Source organism: Clinocottus analis, unplaced genomic scaffold, assembly GCF_023055335.1.
Source record: "Clinocottus analis isolate CAN_PGR_092001 unplaced genomic scaffold, fCliAna1.0.p SCAF_4, whole genome shotgun sequence".
Lineage (NCBI taxonomy): Eukaryota > Metazoa > Chordata > Actinopteri > Perciformes > Cottidae > Clinocottus > Clinocottus analis.
Window position 1 is genome coordinate 17,194,318 of NW_027176153.1, and position 18,437 is coordinate 17,212,754.

At 41.6% G+C, this 18,437-nt stretch overlaps 2 protein-coding genes across 2 annotated transcripts; both read left to right on the forward strand.

Annotated features, from left to right (window-relative positions):
- The first annotated feature begins 823 nt into the window (after positions 1–823).
- On the forward strand, positions 824–3,559 carry LOC137800579 (homeobox protein Hox-C5a-like). Its single transcript, XM_068597835.1, has 2 exons — positions 824–1,377; positions 2,612–3,559. Exons 1-2 carry the CDS (start codon positions 960–962, stop codon positions 2,818–2,820), a joined length of 627 nt encoding a protein of 208 aa, XP_068453936.1. The 5' UTR covers positions 824–959; the 3' UTR covers positions 2,821–3,559.
- An 8,689-nt stretch (positions 3,560–12,248) lies between these two features.
- On the forward strand, positions 12,249–14,874 carry LOC137800376 (homeobox protein Hox-C4a). The gene is made up of 2 exons (XM_068597548.1): positions 12,249–12,698; positions 13,211–14,874. The coding sequence occupies exons 1-2, from the start codon at positions 12,263–12,265 to the stop codon at positions 13,567–13,569; spliced, it is 795 nt and encodes a 264-aa protein (XP_068453649.1). The 5' UTR covers positions 12,249–12,262; the 3' UTR covers positions 13,570–14,874.
- Positions 14,875–18,437: the final 3,563 nt, after the last annotated feature.

Here is an 18,437-nt window from a genome sequence, read left to right on the forward strand (position 1 = left end):
AAAGAAAGAAATATTTCCTGAAAGAGGCACAAAACTCAGCGCGTGATTGTGGAGACTTGTTTGGCATTTTATCTTTATCGTGACCTTTATGGTCAAGGAAGCTGTGAAGGCAATTAACAAATAAGCGAATGAAGGGATTCTTTAACAAATGTTGGCCTTATAATGATTAAATATTCAACTCGGCATGATTCATAAGAGCATGGGAATGAGCTATTGTCCGATATGCGGCTGAACCATAACATAACCGGAGCTGTATTTATACATGACACATTTCTCCGCGCGTTACAGTTGCATGTCCATATGTGTAAATATATTTAAACCAAGTGAGCACACTAAATTGTCATTATTATTATGAGTATCATTATTGGTATTGTTATGATGATTGTTATCATTATTATTATTGTTTTATTACATGGGGCTGTGGGTGGACTCTCGGTGCGTGAGGGGCAGAGAGCTCTGGCCGGTCCTGACCGTCTTGCCCCATACCAGACACCAGATGACGCTCTTGTCTTACTGTCCTGCCCTTTTTGCGCTAAACATCCCTGCCTGGTCCTCAACAACCAACAGCTCAAAGTTTACCGGACACGTTTCTCCTATTCATCAATATCCCCATTGAGTATCAAAGCCAATTTATGACTGGCCAACATGTGCACGTGATCCCATACAAATACCCCATATTTGGGCAGCGCACGTCGGATCAAGAATTAAAAAAAAAAAAGATACCAAAGCCTACTCCACCTATAAATCCTGGATTATTTTTTTAAGGCAGACAGCTCCGAATTTTCCAAAAGCGGCTCCAAAGAAAAGCCATGATCAACAAAAACAAGGAAATAACCGCCACAAGCATCCCGCAGCCCTCTCGAGTTTAAAAAAGAAAGTCTCGCTGATTGTTCAAAATTAGCTCTTATGTTGACAGCTGCAATCTCAGGCAAACAAGCGAGGCAACTTCTGCTAACACTATGTTTAGTTTCGATCTTTCTGGGCGCGCGTCCAGCCGCTATGAGGGTGTTAATGTGAACGGGATATTCACGTGTCCCGTCCCCACGACCTCTGTGGAACGGGAGGAGATGAAAACTAGCCTGCGTGGCAGTGCGGATACTCCTCTCCCGTCGAGACCACAGATAACCATGGTCTCCAGCAGCTCGTCTGTGAACGCAAGCGGGCTCAACTACGGCGGCAGCGGCGCGCTGCTGGGACGGGTGGCCGAGAGAGACCCGGAGAGGAGCGCCAAATCCGGCGGCAACAAGAGCCAAGAGAGCGAGAGAAACGCGGAGAACACGCAAACGGTGAAACGACACACAAATGTGAGCCAGCGCCAGGACAGTGAGCCTCCGCCACAGATTTATCCATGGATGACAAAACTGCACATGAGCCACGGTAAAGTTTGCCTATTTTCTAAAGTGCGACTAGATGCTTTCCCTTATTCTCTCTTTACGCTGCAACTCTTCTTTTCGCCCGTTCCAGTTTCCCTCTTGAGTTTTATAGGCCAAACGCAGGAAATAATAAAAACTCGTGGTCATAAATTTTATGACAAAGGCATCCATTGCTCGTAAAGCTGCTCTGTTACGGTGAAGAGGTGATCTGCGGGGTGATTTATGGTGGTATAATTGGATAAGAGAACAAAATTGTGATAAAAGTATGAAATAATATTCACAAATTCAGCTCTGAGTATTAGTTTTTGCCTTGCTTCCTTTATAGTCGGAGTTAATGTTTTACATGATCAGACTCACTGTGTGGGAGAAGCTTTAGCCTTAAATTGAACTCTGTGAAACACCAATGCCCTGACCCAATCGTGAACTTTTCACCTCTAAAAGTTGTGAATAGGCGTGCTTCTTCTCATGCCTTAAACCACTGGTTGACTATTTTGCCTGCAGGATATACTGTGAGCACATTTACTGCCACAAAAAAAAGAAGCTACTTCTGTTTTGTGTTCCTCCATTTGCAAACATCTTGGAGCACACAGTAGGGACTTAACATATTCAAGTCCCGCAGCAGCAGCAGTGCAGCAGCAGCAGCACAGGCCTGTTGCTCAGCACGCCTGCGTAAGAGCGCCCTGTAAATCTGTAAATTGGAAAACATATCTGGGTAGCATCAGATTCCATTTTCTAATCCCACTTCTTTAGATTTTACACATCTGTTTTCCCTCCCACGCTACTCCACTGCAGTGGTTTTAGGCCGAGGTCTGTGTTTACAGGAAGGCCAACACACTGTTAGTTATCCAGTTGTACTTATTACAATAAGACGTGTTTCTTAAATAATAGTCTTGTGTATTTTCTATGTTTTAACGCGAAATAATGTAGAGGGCTCTCCTTCCTTTAAGCTATGCATATTTATTGCCTCTAGTTAACTATCCTCTGCTTGACATGATTTTTATTACACAAATCCACAGTAAGTAAGAGCAGGTTAACGTGGGTTATCCAAAGATATTTGACCTTTCAAATGAGCTTGGAAGGGGATTTAAATTAATAGATGTGTGCTTGTAATTCTTTTTTTTTTTTTTTTTTATGGATGACCGATCTTGATTTAAATGTAATACCACTATTAGCCTACTATTATATTTATTCACCACTATAATGCTGCTGAAAGCTAACTGATTTTAATGCCACTTCAGAATCGGAGGGTAAGCGGTCCAGGACCAGTTACACCCGCTACCAGACTCTGGAGCTGGAGAAAGAGTTTCACTTCAACCGCTACCTGAGCCGCCGCAGGCGCGTAGAGATCGCCCACACCCTGTGTCTAAACGAGAGGCAGATCAAAATCTGGTTCCAGAACAGACGAATGAAGTGGAAGAAGGACTCAAAGATCAAAGTGAAGGAATAAAAGAGCACCATGAGAGCGGGTGCATGCAGCACGTTTTCAACCCCACTGCACAGTGCTGGAGTGCCGCCTGACCTCCGGATGAACTGCTAGGAGCAATGACATCATGACACCGCGCTGTGTGCTTCATCACCAATTATGTGTCACTTGCTGCAGTTTGGGACCTAATGTATTGAATATCACTCACTTTGATCAATCGGTTTACATTTCTAAATTAATTTGCAGCCCATGCGATGATAACCTCACTTTGCTGCACGGAGGGGACAAGAGGTTGAGGCTGAGCTCGGCCCTTCACGTTGCAAAGGCGTAAGGTCCGCAGTGCACTGAGAGGCTGCACTATGCTACTAATCATGTTTTTTAATTAGGATAAAAGTAGTGGGGGCTGGGTAAAGCCTGCATCATTTCCAACTCATGGCTCAACATTATGTGATCAAAAAATGTTACGTCAACAAATATAAATAAAGAGAGAAATATTCCTGGCGGTCTACGAGCTGCTCTGTAAGCAACAGTGAGATACCAGTAAAAAAAAAAACACTTTCCCCACTTCTTTACTTTTCTTTTGTTTTTATAAATCTAATCTTTAATATGTTGCAGTGGTTGAATGTGTGATTTGTTCAGTGAGCTAATATCTCCGTGTGTGTGTGAAGGCATCTTCCCTGTTTGTCATATCATTGTGAATCTAAATTGTTATGTATAATTCAGCGACTGTGTGTGATAATATTGTGATGTGCAATGAAGCCATTTCTCTCGCCTTCTGTAAACTTAAGGTGCTATGGTTTACACGAGGCCCAGAATAAGTGATAGATGGCTTAATTGTCGGTTGTAACCAATAAAGTCTCATCATTAACAGAAAGTAATGTTCCTTTGTTCGGTATGTACATTTCTGTTATTATTGTAGTATTTTTTTCATCTCAATGTTACGTTGATTATACTATAGACATTGTTGCTATACTTCAAAAAAGAAAGCTACCAATTTTCATTATTTTGTTTTATTCTAATGATCACGTTTTGGGGGGGATGGGTCGGAATCCACAGAATTTCATTGACTGACAAACGCGCTCTGAAGTTTAAGGCCCTTATAAAACTTTATTGCCCCCTTTTCCAGCACTCTGCTACAGGCAGACTCCCGTTTCCTGTTTTGTCAGGGAAGGAAGGCACACACGAGTCTGTGATAACACTCGTCCCCAACACAACATGGATGCAAAGCGGTGGTTTCCTGTGGCCGCAGACTGACGCGCCATCAGTGTCGAGGCCATTTGGGGACTTTATGATATCGCCCATGCTCTTTAAATGGTATTTAGTTGAAACCACACGACCTGCTAGTATACGTTAACATAATGCCAATGGCCGGGTGTCTGTATCCAGCAGTATCTTTTGTAGAAGTAGAAGTAGTATGACACAGCACAGCCCAAGGTTATGAGCTAATTTCTCTATTAAATAAAATAAAAATTAACTCACCTCTCAAACTAATAGCTTCCTTGACGGTTATGAGAACCGGTCAGCACAGCGTCCACTTTCCCTGCGCTCCTATAGGCCTAACATATACGTGGACAATGTATTGAATCCCTGTTTGAATGTCTTTCTTTTAGGGTATTTTAAAGTTTACAAGGTTACATATGCCAATTGCCCCGAGCAGGGCCTGTGAATGGTGCACAGGAAGCACGTGGTGTCATTTAAGTGGGTTTTATGGCCTGGAAGAGCTGACAAACCTTCGATATATACACATCATATATAATCTTAACTGTCCGGTATCGCAGCTGCTGGTTTCCCCTTATCTGAGGAAGAAAGGGCTTTGTGGCAGTGAGGATGCAGTACCTTTCTCCGGACTGTGTAGTCGGTGGTGCGGAGGACTGAGAGCTGCAGCAGTAAGTTGCTTTTAACTTTGCCTTTGCAGGCCTGTGTCTGCAGCGTGTTTTATGCGTAAAACAAATAGATGGTCTCTGTTTTATATTAGCGTGGCTTTGAATGCGTTGGTTTTTAATTGATGGACTTAAAAAATGTCGATATTAATTGATAGTTAATATGCGTTTGATAATTAAAGAATTATGCGTTTTGAGTCATCGGGAAAATATGTTTTTAGAAAAGAATTAAAGGGGATATGGTGACGCATATTTAGTCGGGCAGAAACTGGATTAGACGGCTCGTGTTGTTTGGTTGTCATGCAGTGATTGTTGTGTTTGCAAAATAGTATTTTTATTTGTGCCAGATTTTAATCTTACGAGATAAATAAAACATGATATATATGTATCCTTACTTCTCAAATTATTTGTTTGATTCATCACTTTGTCTTGCTTAATCCGGTCAGGAAAAAGATAAGAAAAATATTAGAAAAATAATTAAAAGTCAGACAGAGCTATTAAAATCCTCTGGCGTTAGCTTCACCTCGCACCCTCTCCCTCCTCTGAAACACATACCGACTCTCTCTTTTACCTGCAAGTATTTTCTGTATGGTTGAATTCATATTAAAGACTCATAGTTTGATTCAGTGTTGCATATTGTGTAACTGAAAAAAAAGTGTGGAAAATTTAATGTGACTCTTGTTCTGTGATGCTAAAATGTTGTCTTTTAGCTTGAATTACTGCACCATAAAAGCTATAAAATACCTAACCTCCTTATTAAAATGCTTCATCTCGCTGTGTCACCTTGACATGAGGTTAGTGTTTGTCCTCGTGGGCTCCTGTTGTTTTAGGGTCACGTCTGGGCCAACAGACAGGTTTGATTCAAAGGCACTTTGCAGTGTAATTATGGCGTGTCCAAACTCAATGCCTGTGAAAAACAGTGTGGCTGTGAGCTGGAACTGACGCTGTTGCATGTTTTACAAAAACGCACCTTTGTTGCACACTAGAGGAATGTTTCTTCCCCCCCCCCCTCGTGCCCTTACAGACTTGTCCTCGCTGCAGGGGCAACATTTTACTGACTTGATCAGTTTGGAGGCTGATGAGGCGATGCGCTTTTATTAGCTCGATACTTTTCTGTTGCTCTATAGGGCACATCATTTAATTGCCCATATGTCTTAAAGCAGTCTAGAAATAAATACAGGTCTTTCCTAATCAATGTGTGGAATTTGCAAATGGCTCATTTTGATATTAAGTCTATTTTCGGGTGAGTGCAGCTCAGCTGACAGAGCAAGGTGCAGCAGGGATGAGCATGGTGCAGCATTAGAGGAATTAGATTTGATAGGAATGGATGATTTCCCTCATTCAAATGAATAAGAGTTTTAGGAATCACGTTTAAATATCATAGCATATGAGTGGCTGTGTTGTTTTCACCCACCAGGATGACCTGTTCAGTCTTTTTGTTTTCAAGTGATCAATGATGCACTTCCAATAGGGGGCACTGTGTAACACGCTCCTGTGTGAGTGATCCGCTGTGGGGGCAACGTGTCCACGTAAGGGCATGGCTTAGTGCTCCTTAAGTCCTTTGATTTTATCTCTTGCTGTTTTTGAGTAGTTTTTCCTGTCATGTTTACTGTTCAACATAAACTCTCCAACTAAAATGAAAAACAATATAAAAATACAAAATAAAACATTTTCTCATCTCCAATACATTAAAACTATTTTGTAATGCAGTAATGCAGTTTTATAGAGGATGCATGGCCTTTAATGAAATCGAAACCATTTTATTCTTTGGACTTTTCAGTCATTGCATCATCAGAGGAAGTTTAAATATGTTTTGGATATCAAAGTCACTCCGGCTCTTTAAAACTGATGTCACTCGGTAAAAGTGGAACAGTCTAAACATCCGTTTTCTCTGCCATTTTCTGTGCTGTTGTATTCCTTTCTTTGACCTGTGGAGCTGACACTGTCATCATTCAATTCACCGAGGTCATTTCCGGGTGAGCACAGACTTCCCTTTGTCTGAGCCCAAATAAGAACCATAAAGTCCCATTACGTCGTGAGCCAGAATGTATTTACAACGTGGAGACAACGTCGTGATTATTTTACTGGCCTGTTCGCCATAATTCAGCCGCGCTGATGTGCAGGGATTTCTATTCATAGCACATTTGCTCAAGGAAATATCATAATGCTTGCAAATTTAGTTTTACTGTCTGAAAATGACCCGTCCTAAATTTCTCTGTCCCCGGCCTCAGTACAGGAGCCCGCACGTGTCAACGCTTTCTAGGGCACCCTCCCTCCATTAGAGATAACAGAGGAGATCAGAAGCAGAGGGACACACTGAAGTATCATTAAGATGAAATAATAACGCGACATATCCAAACGGTTCTTTCCTCTGTTTGAGCACAACGATTTACTGGAGGAAACATAAAGAATGTTTCACTAAAATAAAACATGTGGCTTTTAGATATTTCTTTTATAGATGTTCTCTTTTTAAAGATTTGTTTTTAAATCATTTTATTTATTATTATTTGAATTATATAGTGTCAATTTTAAATGGAGAGAAAAAAAAAAACGAAATGTATACGCCTGATAATAGGACTTGGTCATGAAGTGGTCAATTTGTTGACCTAATATAACTGTGAAAATGAATTGAACAATGTGTAGAATTTTAGCTTCTTCGTCAAGAATTTAACATTCTCAGTTTAAAAAAAAAAGATAATCTTATTAACGAAGATAAAAACTGTTCTGGATCTAATTTTCGTTCTCTCTTTCTTTCTTCCAGACAGTTCACCGGGTCAAAACGAGTGGGACCGTGGATCTATCAGTAAGTGTTATCCATCGCCCCACGCCTTTCCACCTGGCTTTAGTCCGGAGATGTGACACGTCGTGGAGCTTATGATTTGGCTGTAAGCAAACAGCTGGCTGCTCTGACATCACGCGCCCTGGCGCCTGCACTCTCAACGAACCTGTGTCCTGCGGTTAAACAATCTCACTGCTTTTTACTTCTATTTGCATTGTTCAATTCCAAACATTACTTACTTCAACAACAACAAAAAAAACTACCACACGTATTACTGTCCTCCTGCAAACTACTTGGGTCGAGTTAATAGCCCTACAAGCTGCTCTCTTGTTGCACAGGTGAACCGGCTGCAACGCTGCAGTAAGAGCCCAACGAACCACCGCATTACCATAATGGACTGCAAAAGCAACCAATGGTTTCTGTGGGGCATCTCGAGTCTAAAACCACCCCTGCTCCCCTGGCTGTTGCTGTTAGAGGGTATTCATATCAAACTAGTCTCCAGTCTGTCTGCACTTCATTAAAACTTTTTATTTTAACTGGACGATCCAGCTTAACGTTATTACACCTGGGAGGGTAAACGTGTAAAGGCTATTAGGTTAAGGGTTTGATTAAAAGCGCATCGTAACCATTTGCATCAGGGAGCGGAATATTACTGCAGTGTCTGCATCCAGGTAAGGGTCTGCTGGGCCACCAAATTAAAAACATGCCAAGCTCGGTCACCACCACACCCTCCACATAGTTGCGGGCAGATTTATTTTGTTTACATATGTACATGTGTGAACACGCTTGTACGGTTGTTGTTTTGCACAGAGAGAGGGAGAGGGGGAGGGGAGGGGGTTACAATTTCTCAAATGAACAAATGAAACATCAAATTAGTCCGCCCGAGGGCCTCATTTTTTGTACTTCTACATTATAACTAGTTATTGAACTAGGTGCACGATCTGAAAGCCATTTGTGGGGAGAAGGAATTCATTGCTGTCCCTCCATCAATAATCCTTGGCAGTGAACTATTGGAACCAGTCAAACGCGAGGGGTGAAACTCAGGTCAGGCTGTCTAACTAATATTAAAATGCGTCCGCCAGAGCGCATGGGGCGAGAGGGGAGCAGCAGTGTGTGTGTGTGTGTGTGTGTGTGTGTGTGTGTGTGTGTGTGTGTGTGTGTGTGTGTGTGTGTGTGTGCAGCCCCTCCACACAACACACTGCGTGTATTTAGATGAGCCCATGACAAAGCCAAATGAACGTGAGTTAGATTGTTTTGTGACTATTCCCTCTTTATGTCACTGTTTGTTTGCTCGGGATGCTCTCTCTCTCTCTCTCTCTCTCTCTCTCTCTCTCTCTCTCTCTCTCTCTCTCTCTCTCTCTCTCTCTCTCTCTCTCTCTATATATATATATATATATATATATATATAGTGTGTGCAGGCTGGGATATATGTAGATTGATATGCTTTCTGACAGTATTTGAAGTCCCTTGTGCATTGCCACTGTAGTCAATTCCATCGATTCACAATCTGAGCATGTTTGCTGTTTTTAATAACCCCGAAACAGGTCACGTGTCTGATATTTCATTTTTCATCCGAGGCTTTTCTCATTAGCTTCCAGAGTGGCAGGAAGAAAGGTTACCGAGCGGTCAGTATGGTAATAGCAAGACCAAGAAATGGTTGGGAACAATAGAAACTTATTTTTCATCTGTGCTGTCACGCCGTCCCTTTGTATCCGCGGTGTTTGTGACTGAATATTCATATAGGAGCTACCTCAAAGGCGGAGGTTGAATGCAGAGAAGAGAGACCCTCTTGTCCTTTGCACACGACACACTGGTGTGTGCGTGCGGGCGAAGGCGTATTTATATTCGCGAATTTCAGTTTATTGAAGCAAATATGTTCAAGTCAAATGTTCTTTAAGAGCAGAGTGGAATTGATTTGTATTTGTGATAAACAGCGCCTCGCTTTGTGCAGTATGTCTACTCTATTGCATCCTGCATATTCGCTGTGACAAACACTGTGTACTTCTCCAGACGTGGAAACCTGCTTGCATGTGGGTCTGGCTGAGAGATGCCCTCTGCACTGCCTCACCTAAAACACATTAGTTGTCTATATGTACCCTGTAGAACCGAATTTGTGTGAAATGCAAACAGTCGCAAATACGTCTCTACAGGAATACATGGGCAACTGAAATACCACGCAGCCAATGGATTCTCCTGCTTCTGCTCCTCTGCTCTTCTTCACGTCTCTCTGGCTTTTTGTTGTTGTTGTATCTTTCTCTCAATGCTCTTGAATATACAAACATCAGTGATATACAGTCTACATCCAGGCAGTAGCAATGCAATAACATTGTCACAAAGTGTATTCATAGTCCAGACAGCCGTAGATTGTGTAGGTAGGCCACAGAGAGCAAAGCCTGTGTGCAGACAGTGTGCGACTACTACTGTGTCAGCCCCTGTAAAACACGTTAGGAACCAGGGGTCGTTTAAAAGTGACTGATTTACGGCTTTTATTGCTCTATAAAACGCCTCTAACATTCTCGCAAGGGGTAATAGAAATGTCGTGCGCATTCTGTACAAACAGGACAGCCAGAAATGCCATTTCACGTCTCGTTTTCAACCGTATTATGTAATTATTACTATGAAAATAGATTATTCAGTTACCTTGCAATTTCTTGCTTTTGAAGATTGACTTGTGTGCTTTGTGCTGGCTTAATGTTTCTTCAAGTGGGAGCCTCTGACATGTAGTATTATTATCATTATTATTATTATTGTTATTATTATTATTATTATTATTATATGTTGTTTTCCTTCTTGTCCTTGTGTCTGTGTGACTCCATAGCCAGGCTATCATAATAATACATTAAGAAAAGATGTACACAGTCTGGTTGCTGTTGAGCTATTAGGGAGTGAACCATGTCTCTCTTTGACCAGCTGACTCTGAGATAAGAATGGAGCACACAGCACATGACACGTTTACACAGCCAGCAGATCAGTTTACAATATAACAGCAGACCTCCAGTGATGTGGCTGATGGTCAGCGCTTCAGTCAAGAATAGCATGTAATATTTGAAGGCTGCGAGGCTGACATATTATTCTCGTGATGTCATTGTTTTGGCAAGGAGTTGAACTATAATTTAAAGGAATAGCATTTGTATGTTTATAGACTAGTTGCCTGTATTTCTGTAAATAAAGCAATGTTGCATTATTCTACATCTTCCTCAGAGTTTTCTTTCATGAAATATGGATTGTAAAGATGCAGCTGATTTATACTGTTTTATTTAAGGCCCGACTAGAGGTCACAACGTTACACACAAGTAGACCATGACTTATCAATATTGTTAAAGCATGAAGAGATGGGCATATACAGTCAAGAGAAGCATTTTTGTCGGAAAAAGCCTAAGTATGGAATCATTTCATGAACTGAGTTGCATTGATTGTGTGAATGCATTTCTTAGCAGACAGTCCTGCATAACTGCTCCAACATGCTCGACCAGATTGAACTCCTCTGTGACACAATAGGACTGCTGCGGTAAAGTCAGCAGACCATCATTTTCTGAGACTCTGGTCTGTTACATGAAGATGTTGGTCATCTGTGACATGTTGCTTGTGTTGCATGCTGCCCATGTGGCCGGTCTGTGGCTTCACACATTTACAATATGGACATGGTTGTTTGGTCTGTTGGCTACTCCACTGTTGTCTGGTCCCTACTTTAGAGGCGTCTATTGAATGCTTGTTGTATATTTCAGATTTAGAGGTTATTATCAAAAGTAAAGGGATGTGTTGCCATTTTTTTAACTTTACATTTGCTTTAATGTTTTATACAGTATACAAAACCAACACCATGAATTTTTGTTCATTCTTATCTTCTTATTCGTTTCATTGTAAAGCAGCCTTCACCAGATTTCTAAAGCAGCTTCTTCATGACTTCAATCAGACGGTGTTTTGGATGTTATCCACCAATATCCAATCAAAAGTGGAAGGCTTTTAATGAAGAGTCTGCATGGAAATAACAGGGATATCATTTTAAAATAGACAAATATCTCATCATTGAAGGAAGGCTTTTGTTTTAGCAGGCTGTGCACCTTTCTCCAACATTATAAATGATCAGGTCTACTTTCAAAAATACACCACACCTTCAGAGCATCTCACCACTCCATTCTTCTCTGACATTTAGATTCACAACAATATTCAATATTTGTGCTGAAATGTTTTCAGCAAAAGCATTTTCTAAAACTGATAAAGCTCCAATTCTTAAGTGTATTAATGGAGTGTAATCCGTTGTACAGCTCGTTGGTAAAGACTGTGCCTTCATTAATTAGCAGATAACCTTTATATAAGGCGTGTAGGCTAACAAAATGATTGGTTTGCTATTGTCGTTTCTTTTCCTTGGTGAATCACCTATTGTCCCATTGAATAATTGAGACTAGAGGATTTTGCCTGTTTTATTTTTTCCTTGGTCAGCAACTAGCTACTAGTTTTGTGCCCAAGATCAATTGCCTCGGTAACACAACCAGAGAGAGGGGGAGGGGAAGGGTGGGGGGAGAGAGGGGGAAGAGAAAGGGAGAGAGAGAGAGAGAGAGAGAGAGAGAGAGAGAGAGAGAGAGAGAGAGAGAGAGAGAGAGAGAGAGAGAGAGATTTGTGCCCACAATGGCGACTGTAGGTATGCAAAATACCTCTGGTTCCTTATCCGGGAACTACCTCTTACTCTGCTATTGGGCCATTGGGTCACGTGGTAAAAGTAACTTTACAGGGCTGCTCGCAAGTAGGAGGGCTTTATGGAGCAGAAAAACGACAAAGCTAGAAAAATTATTTTCCACTCCAGAAATTAATGATCATGAGCTCGTATTTGATGGAGTCTAACTACATTGATCCGAAATTTCCTCCATGCGAGGAATATTCGCAAAATAACTACATCCCTGAGAATAGTCCCGAATATTTCAGCCGCGCAAGGGAGACTGGCTTCCAGCATCACCATCAGGAGTTATATCCTCCGCGGGCGAGCTACCAAGAGCGCCAGTATAACTGTGCAAGCATCCCTGAACCCGACACGCCAAGGGGACATGGAGTACCCCATTCTGCGCACCTGCTGACAGGGAAAGGGCAACCTGCTTCATGTGAAACACCACAGTTGTCCATGTCCCCCGCCACCCCACCGGCCGCAACCTCCGCCTGCAACCAAGCTACCCCGGAGCATCCACACAGCACAGCCTCCTCCAAGCAGCCCGTGGTTTACCCATGGATGAAGAAAATTCATGTCAGCACTGGTAGGCAACTTGTCTGTTTATGTTCCCTGCACTCCTCGTGCTCCTCTCTCCCTTTCCCTCCCTTTATCAGTCCCTCTGACTCCCATCTCGTTGCCAGCCCCTGCTCCGATAGCAGGGAAGCCTTTGAAATGGCACAATTGAGGCGGATTTACGACTCGGCATTGGTAATTACACCCACCATAAATTTTATAGCCGAGGTATACTCAGGGCAGCCGTATCACCATGTGGCTTCTGCTGTTATGTATTGCGCGATAGTGAGAGGGGGAGAAATGAATAAGAAGAAGAAAAAAATTGAGCTTTGTAATCTTGCATTAATAATTTAGCTCATAGTTGGATGTGAGTGTCCTCTCATTACCCTGAGAAGTTCTTAACTTCCCATTTAAATTTCTCAAACAGCTAAACATTCATATCCAATAAATCTTTCTCGCCATATCTCAGTAGAGGCCATTCTTGTTTACCCCTCCTTTCCTCCCTTCTCCGTCTCCCTTTCTCTCCACTTATCCTATTTCCAGCGAACCCGGGTTACAATGGGACGGAGTCCAAGCGGTCTAGGACAGCCTACACTCGGCAGCAAGTCTTAGAATTGGAGAAGGAATTCCACTATAACCGATATTTAACTCGGCGGAGGCGCATCGAGATCGCCCACACCCTGGTTCTTTCCGAGCGACAGATTAAAATCTGGTTTCAAAACCGCAGGATGAAATGGAAAAAGGATCACAGGCTCCCGAACACCAAAGTGAGGTCCTCTTCCTCCTCCGGGTCCAACACAAGCTCGGCAGCCGGCGCTGTAGCAGCTGCTTCGGCCACTAACACTGGGGCCCCCGACGAACTCACCGGAGCACAGCAAGGAGAGGATATTACCAGGTTATAAAGCCACGAGCCGAGGAGCAGAAAAAGGACTGGATATTTATAGAACAATGCTATATTTTGTTTTCGTAGCTATCATGTGCGGTTTCCTTTAAGTCCAAAGTTATATAAATTGCATGTTATATAGCATGGATTATTGCGAATACCGGTTAATTATTTTTACGTGACACAGGGTTTAATTTATTTGAAGCTGAATTAAGATGATGTTTTTTATTAAAAAAAAAATGTTTTGAATGAAGGAAAAAAAAATAGTAGAACAAAAATATACATTTTATCAAAATGTTATTGTGGGCCATTCTTTTGCCCAGAAGCCCAAGGTGAAATGCACAATCTATTTATTTCAAACAACACTGGAAGGAAATCAATATAATAATAGTTATTTTTGGTATAAAAAAGCTGGAACACACCATTGATCTTGAACTTGTATTGTTTTGGACAATAACAATGTGTGAATTACCTCGTGTATTTCAGAAACAGGATTTTGATTTACAATTTAGTTCTGTGGTGTTGATGTTGTGTTTATTAGACCGTTAAAAAGCAGATTATTGTGAAATGCAATAAACGGAGTGTAGTGTACTTGTGCTAATAATATTGGTCAATAAAGCAGTGAGTGTACTAGTTTTATATACATTTGGTCGAACTTCATTTTAGGCAAGATGAGGTCTGCTATTGTTTTATGGATTTTTTTTTTGGGAGAGATCACTCTAAAAAGTGTACAGATGTATGAATACTTGAACATTTCATGAGGGAAACAAGAATCACTGTGTTTTTAAATTGTGATTGTAAATCCTGCAGCTCATTCTTGTGTGCACAGACCGTGTGTGTGTGTGTGTGTGTGTGTGTGTGTGTGTGTGTGTGTGTGTGTGTGTGTGTGTGTGTGTGTGTGTCTGTGCGTGTGTGTGTGTGTGTGTGTGTGTGTGTACGTGTGCGTGTAGGCGTGTGTGTGTTTGTGTGTGTGTGTGAGAGGGAGAGAGAGAGAGTGTGAGTGAGATAGAGTATGTGTATTTGTGTTTTAAAGCCTAATTTATAATGGACTGAAGTTATTTCTAAAATCTGAAAATGAAATAGTTTGCGCTGAGCATTATGTGCAACCTCATCGGTCTGAAGGGCATTTGATTAACGCTAAAGAGAAGCCATGAGGCCCTCAACTCTGCACTGACTGTCAGTGTTCCTTCGTCCTGACTTGAACACAAAGCTGCATGCGTTCATTTTAAGAGGACATTTGTTAGATTATACATTGTTGTGAAAATATTCGTATTCATTTTGTAAACTAGTATTTTCCCTGTTTTTTTTCCTGCAGTCCACTGCGCCATGCAGCTGAGTTCTCAAATGTACAGAAATAAAAAATAAATACAATAAAGTCGTGGGATGCAGATAGATTCTATAACGCGTCATGTGGTGATGGAGTGAAGTGACCTTTGTTATCAGGTTCGAGCAGTGCCCTGGCGAAAAGAGAGCAATGCTGATGTTGTCTCGTCTGTTCACTCTTGGCTTGTGCTTGTATAAACACGTTGCCATATTTACCTGCTGTCTCCCCAGTGAGTGCTTTGCCTCCAGAGTGTGCAGCAGCTCGCGAGAATTCAAGAAATAAAAAAAAAAATAAAAAACGGCGCGTCTCACTGCAACGTCATCGTCCACACCGGAGGACCGACACACTACCGACATACTACAGAGCTGTTAACAACTGTAACTGCCGGACCCGTACAACTATTTTACAACATATTATTCAAACTGCACCTCTCAGCTGAAGTATCTTGAGATCTCTTCTTTTGCACAAAATATACATTCATTTTTTATAGTTGTTTTTTTTCGGGGACCGATCTGTGCAGAAGGATTTCAGTTCAGACTTCAACCCAAAGACACGCAACAATTTGATAGATTATTGAATTGTGACATGAATAGACCTTATAAAATGCCTGGCGTAGTGGGGGGCGAGGGAGCACAAAGAGAAGAGGTATTCTCCATCATCAATCTTTCAGCACAGAGTCTTGTGTTATGTTGGAAAACAGCTCTGGCAACCGCCAGTTTTGATCTTACCAAATATTACCAGGCCGTGCCCTCTATACCGCTATTCCCAAACCTGAAGGTTTAAATGGACTTTGGAACAAAGTCCTTTAACTGGACCATATAGCGACTAACATCTGCTTTTTAGCCGTTTCTTTTGGAGAGCCTCTAGAATGGTGAGACGGCGTTGAAAAATGAATCCAGAAGCCTTTATGTGGCCGGACAGATTAGAGAAATTAATGTGCTCGCCACAGTCGCAGCATCCCTCCAATTCCTTTCTAGGCCCTGTCGCCTCCATGTCGCGAGGCTGAAAAGGTACTTTATTGAAGTTTGGGGGCGAGGTGGGAGAAGGCCGAGTTCACCTCGAGGACACGTTTTCTGTCCCATTAGGCTCATTTCAGTCTGGATGGCCGACCTCCCCAACCCTGTGACCCGACTCGCTCTCTATACGTGTACCTTCTGTGCGCGCCCTCGCTGGTCCCCCTTGGCCTCGGCTTTCTTTGTGGATTTCTCTGCGTTGTGCCCAGAGAGAGAGAGAGAGAGAGAGGCCTGCGGCGGGGCATCACTGAATGTGTTGCTGCTTTTGTTAATCAGAGTGACCCAGGGCAGTGTTGGACTCTCGTACAAGTCCTGTTCTCCGCATCTAACAGATCTGTAGGACCTCCAAACTCGCACCTTTCTTGTTGCTTGCACCGGAGTTAATGCGTTGATAACAGAAATGCACACTATTTTTGAGGGATTAGGAGACATGCTTGATTCAGAATATCTGTGTTTTTAAGACTTTACGAGGCTGCATGTTTAAAAACAAAACGTTTTAAATGTATTACACGCATATTTCCCGTCATACGACCCAATTAAACTGATACAATTCCAATTTAATTAATATTAGCACCAAGAATTAAAAATGTCACAATTTCCAATGATTAATTACATTTACCCAAGTCTTTAAAATTGGAGGTAGTAAAAATAGTTTTTGCAGTCATGTGACTTGTGTGTGACTTAAGAGAATAACTGGCCTCAGGTCAGTACTTCCGCTCCAAAACAAGCTGCCAATTATAGCTTGGTGTTTCTGACAGTACTAGGACAGTTGGTCATTGTGATTAGTTTATGGACCTTCAAGTCAAAAAACCTTGCAAACTTTCTACTGACACTGTTTTTAATCCAAATGCAAATTAATGTAACTTATGAAGCCGATAAAGTTTTGCTCTATGCTCCAAAACTATTACAATAAATATTATTGTAACGAAAACGTATACTGTGAGCTATTGCCATACAATATTTAAATTACTTTCTGTTTACTTTATTTAGAAAATTGTACAGTTTTTGCAAGTATAGCCTTGATTTTTTTTTTTTACGATATATTATTGTTTCGATGGATTGAGCAACACACGTCTGGTCTCTCTTGTGTGGACTAAATATTCAGCGCTCAGTGAAACATATTCAACAGCATGCCTTCTAAGATAAACAGCTGCCACCGAAACCAAAACAACTAATCTGAGTGACTCTCATTCCTCATTCACATGTGATAGCTCATAATGCTCCTCCTCCTCGCGTGTCCGAGGCTACAGGTGGAGCTCAAACCACAACTTCCACAATGATGTCGCTTTTTTTTTGATCTCCTGTCATTGAAGACTTGTGTAAAGTAGGAACATGACGTATCAATGCAGAGATGTTCTATCCTGACTTTTCGTTGACATAGCTGTGCCAAAAAAAAAAAAAAAAAAAAGCACAGCAACATAAAGCCCTGCTGGATTTATTATGAGACCAAATACTGTGATTTGTGATTTAGAATGACGTCTGAACAAAAGCTTGTGTCGTCTGTCAGTCATAAATCATTCTTTCCTTGCGTCTTGTTGTTAAACTTTGGACGAATGGGAAATTACATCTACGTGACTTTTGAAAACATTTACACAGATATTTGTCATCATAATATTTGAGTAAAGAAAGTGCACATTTTATACTTTACACATGACCTAAGCAAGCTAATCATTCCTTACATCTGTTAACTAGTCTTATCTGAAGATCAACATGAATAAAAAACAACATCCTTGATTCATATATTTTATCTCTTTTTAGGAATAAGAGCCATTCTAACAGTTTTGAATAATCTCTCATTGATTTGAATCTTTTTTTCAGCTATTTAGTTTTACGCAGCCCTCTGCTTTCGGTTGAATATGTAAAACAAACAAAAGAAACAAAGAAGAAGCAAGAAAGTGAAGTTATTCTTGCAGAAATATTTTTGATTTCATATATTTTCAGTGTTTAAATTCCCCAACACTTACTCAGCCCTAACTGGTTTCTTTTCTCACTCGAAACTGTTGAATCACATGATTTCCAGCTCACATTGCACCGCTGCAGGCTGCATGTGATTTATGAGCACCTCTGGCGAGGACTCTCTCTCTCTTTCTCTCTCTCTCTCGGAAGATAAAAAACTTTACACAAACAGCCATCGAAATGTTTTAACAAGAGGCAAATAAGAAAGCAAAATGATCAGCTGTCGTGTCGGTGTTGTGGTTTATCACCTGTTTTTATTGTCTAAGTGGGCTACAAACGGTTTTTTTTCCACTCGTCTCAGGTGTGTCTTCTTCAACCACTTTAGTTTGTGATGAAAGGTGTATTGTTATGGCGTAGTGTGTTTAAACGGCAGCCATGGCAGTTGCATAAAGGCTGAGAGTTGAAACAGGGGTCACGCTGCTATTTTCCAGGGACAGAGAGGCTCTCTCGCATTGACCAGCAGTGGGTGTGTCATAAATCCGTAAATCTCTCTCCCATCCGTTCACTCCTGGGAGCAGATGCACCATGTCCCCCCCCCCCTCCCCCCACATACACACACACACACCCCACCGTGCATGTGTGTGCGTGTGTGTG

Bases quoted from the DNA above. Each gene is read 5' to 3' on its own strand.
- LOC137800376 (XM_068597548.1), top strand. From the start codon at position 12,263: ATGATCATGAGCTCGTATTTGATGGAGTCTAACTACATTGATCCGAAA. The intron at 12,699-13,210 runs GTAGGCAACTTG...TCCTATTTCCAG, and splicing joins GAAAATTCATGTCAGCACTG to CGAACCCGGGTTACAATGGG.
- LOC137800579 (XM_068597835.1), top strand. From the start codon at position 960: ATGTTTAGTTTCGATCTTTCTGGGCGCGCGTCCAGCCGCTATGAGGGT. The intron at 1,378-2,611 runs GTAAAGTTTGCC...ATGCCACTTCAG, and splicing joins AAAACTGCACATGAGCCACG to AATCGGAGGGTAAGCGGTCC.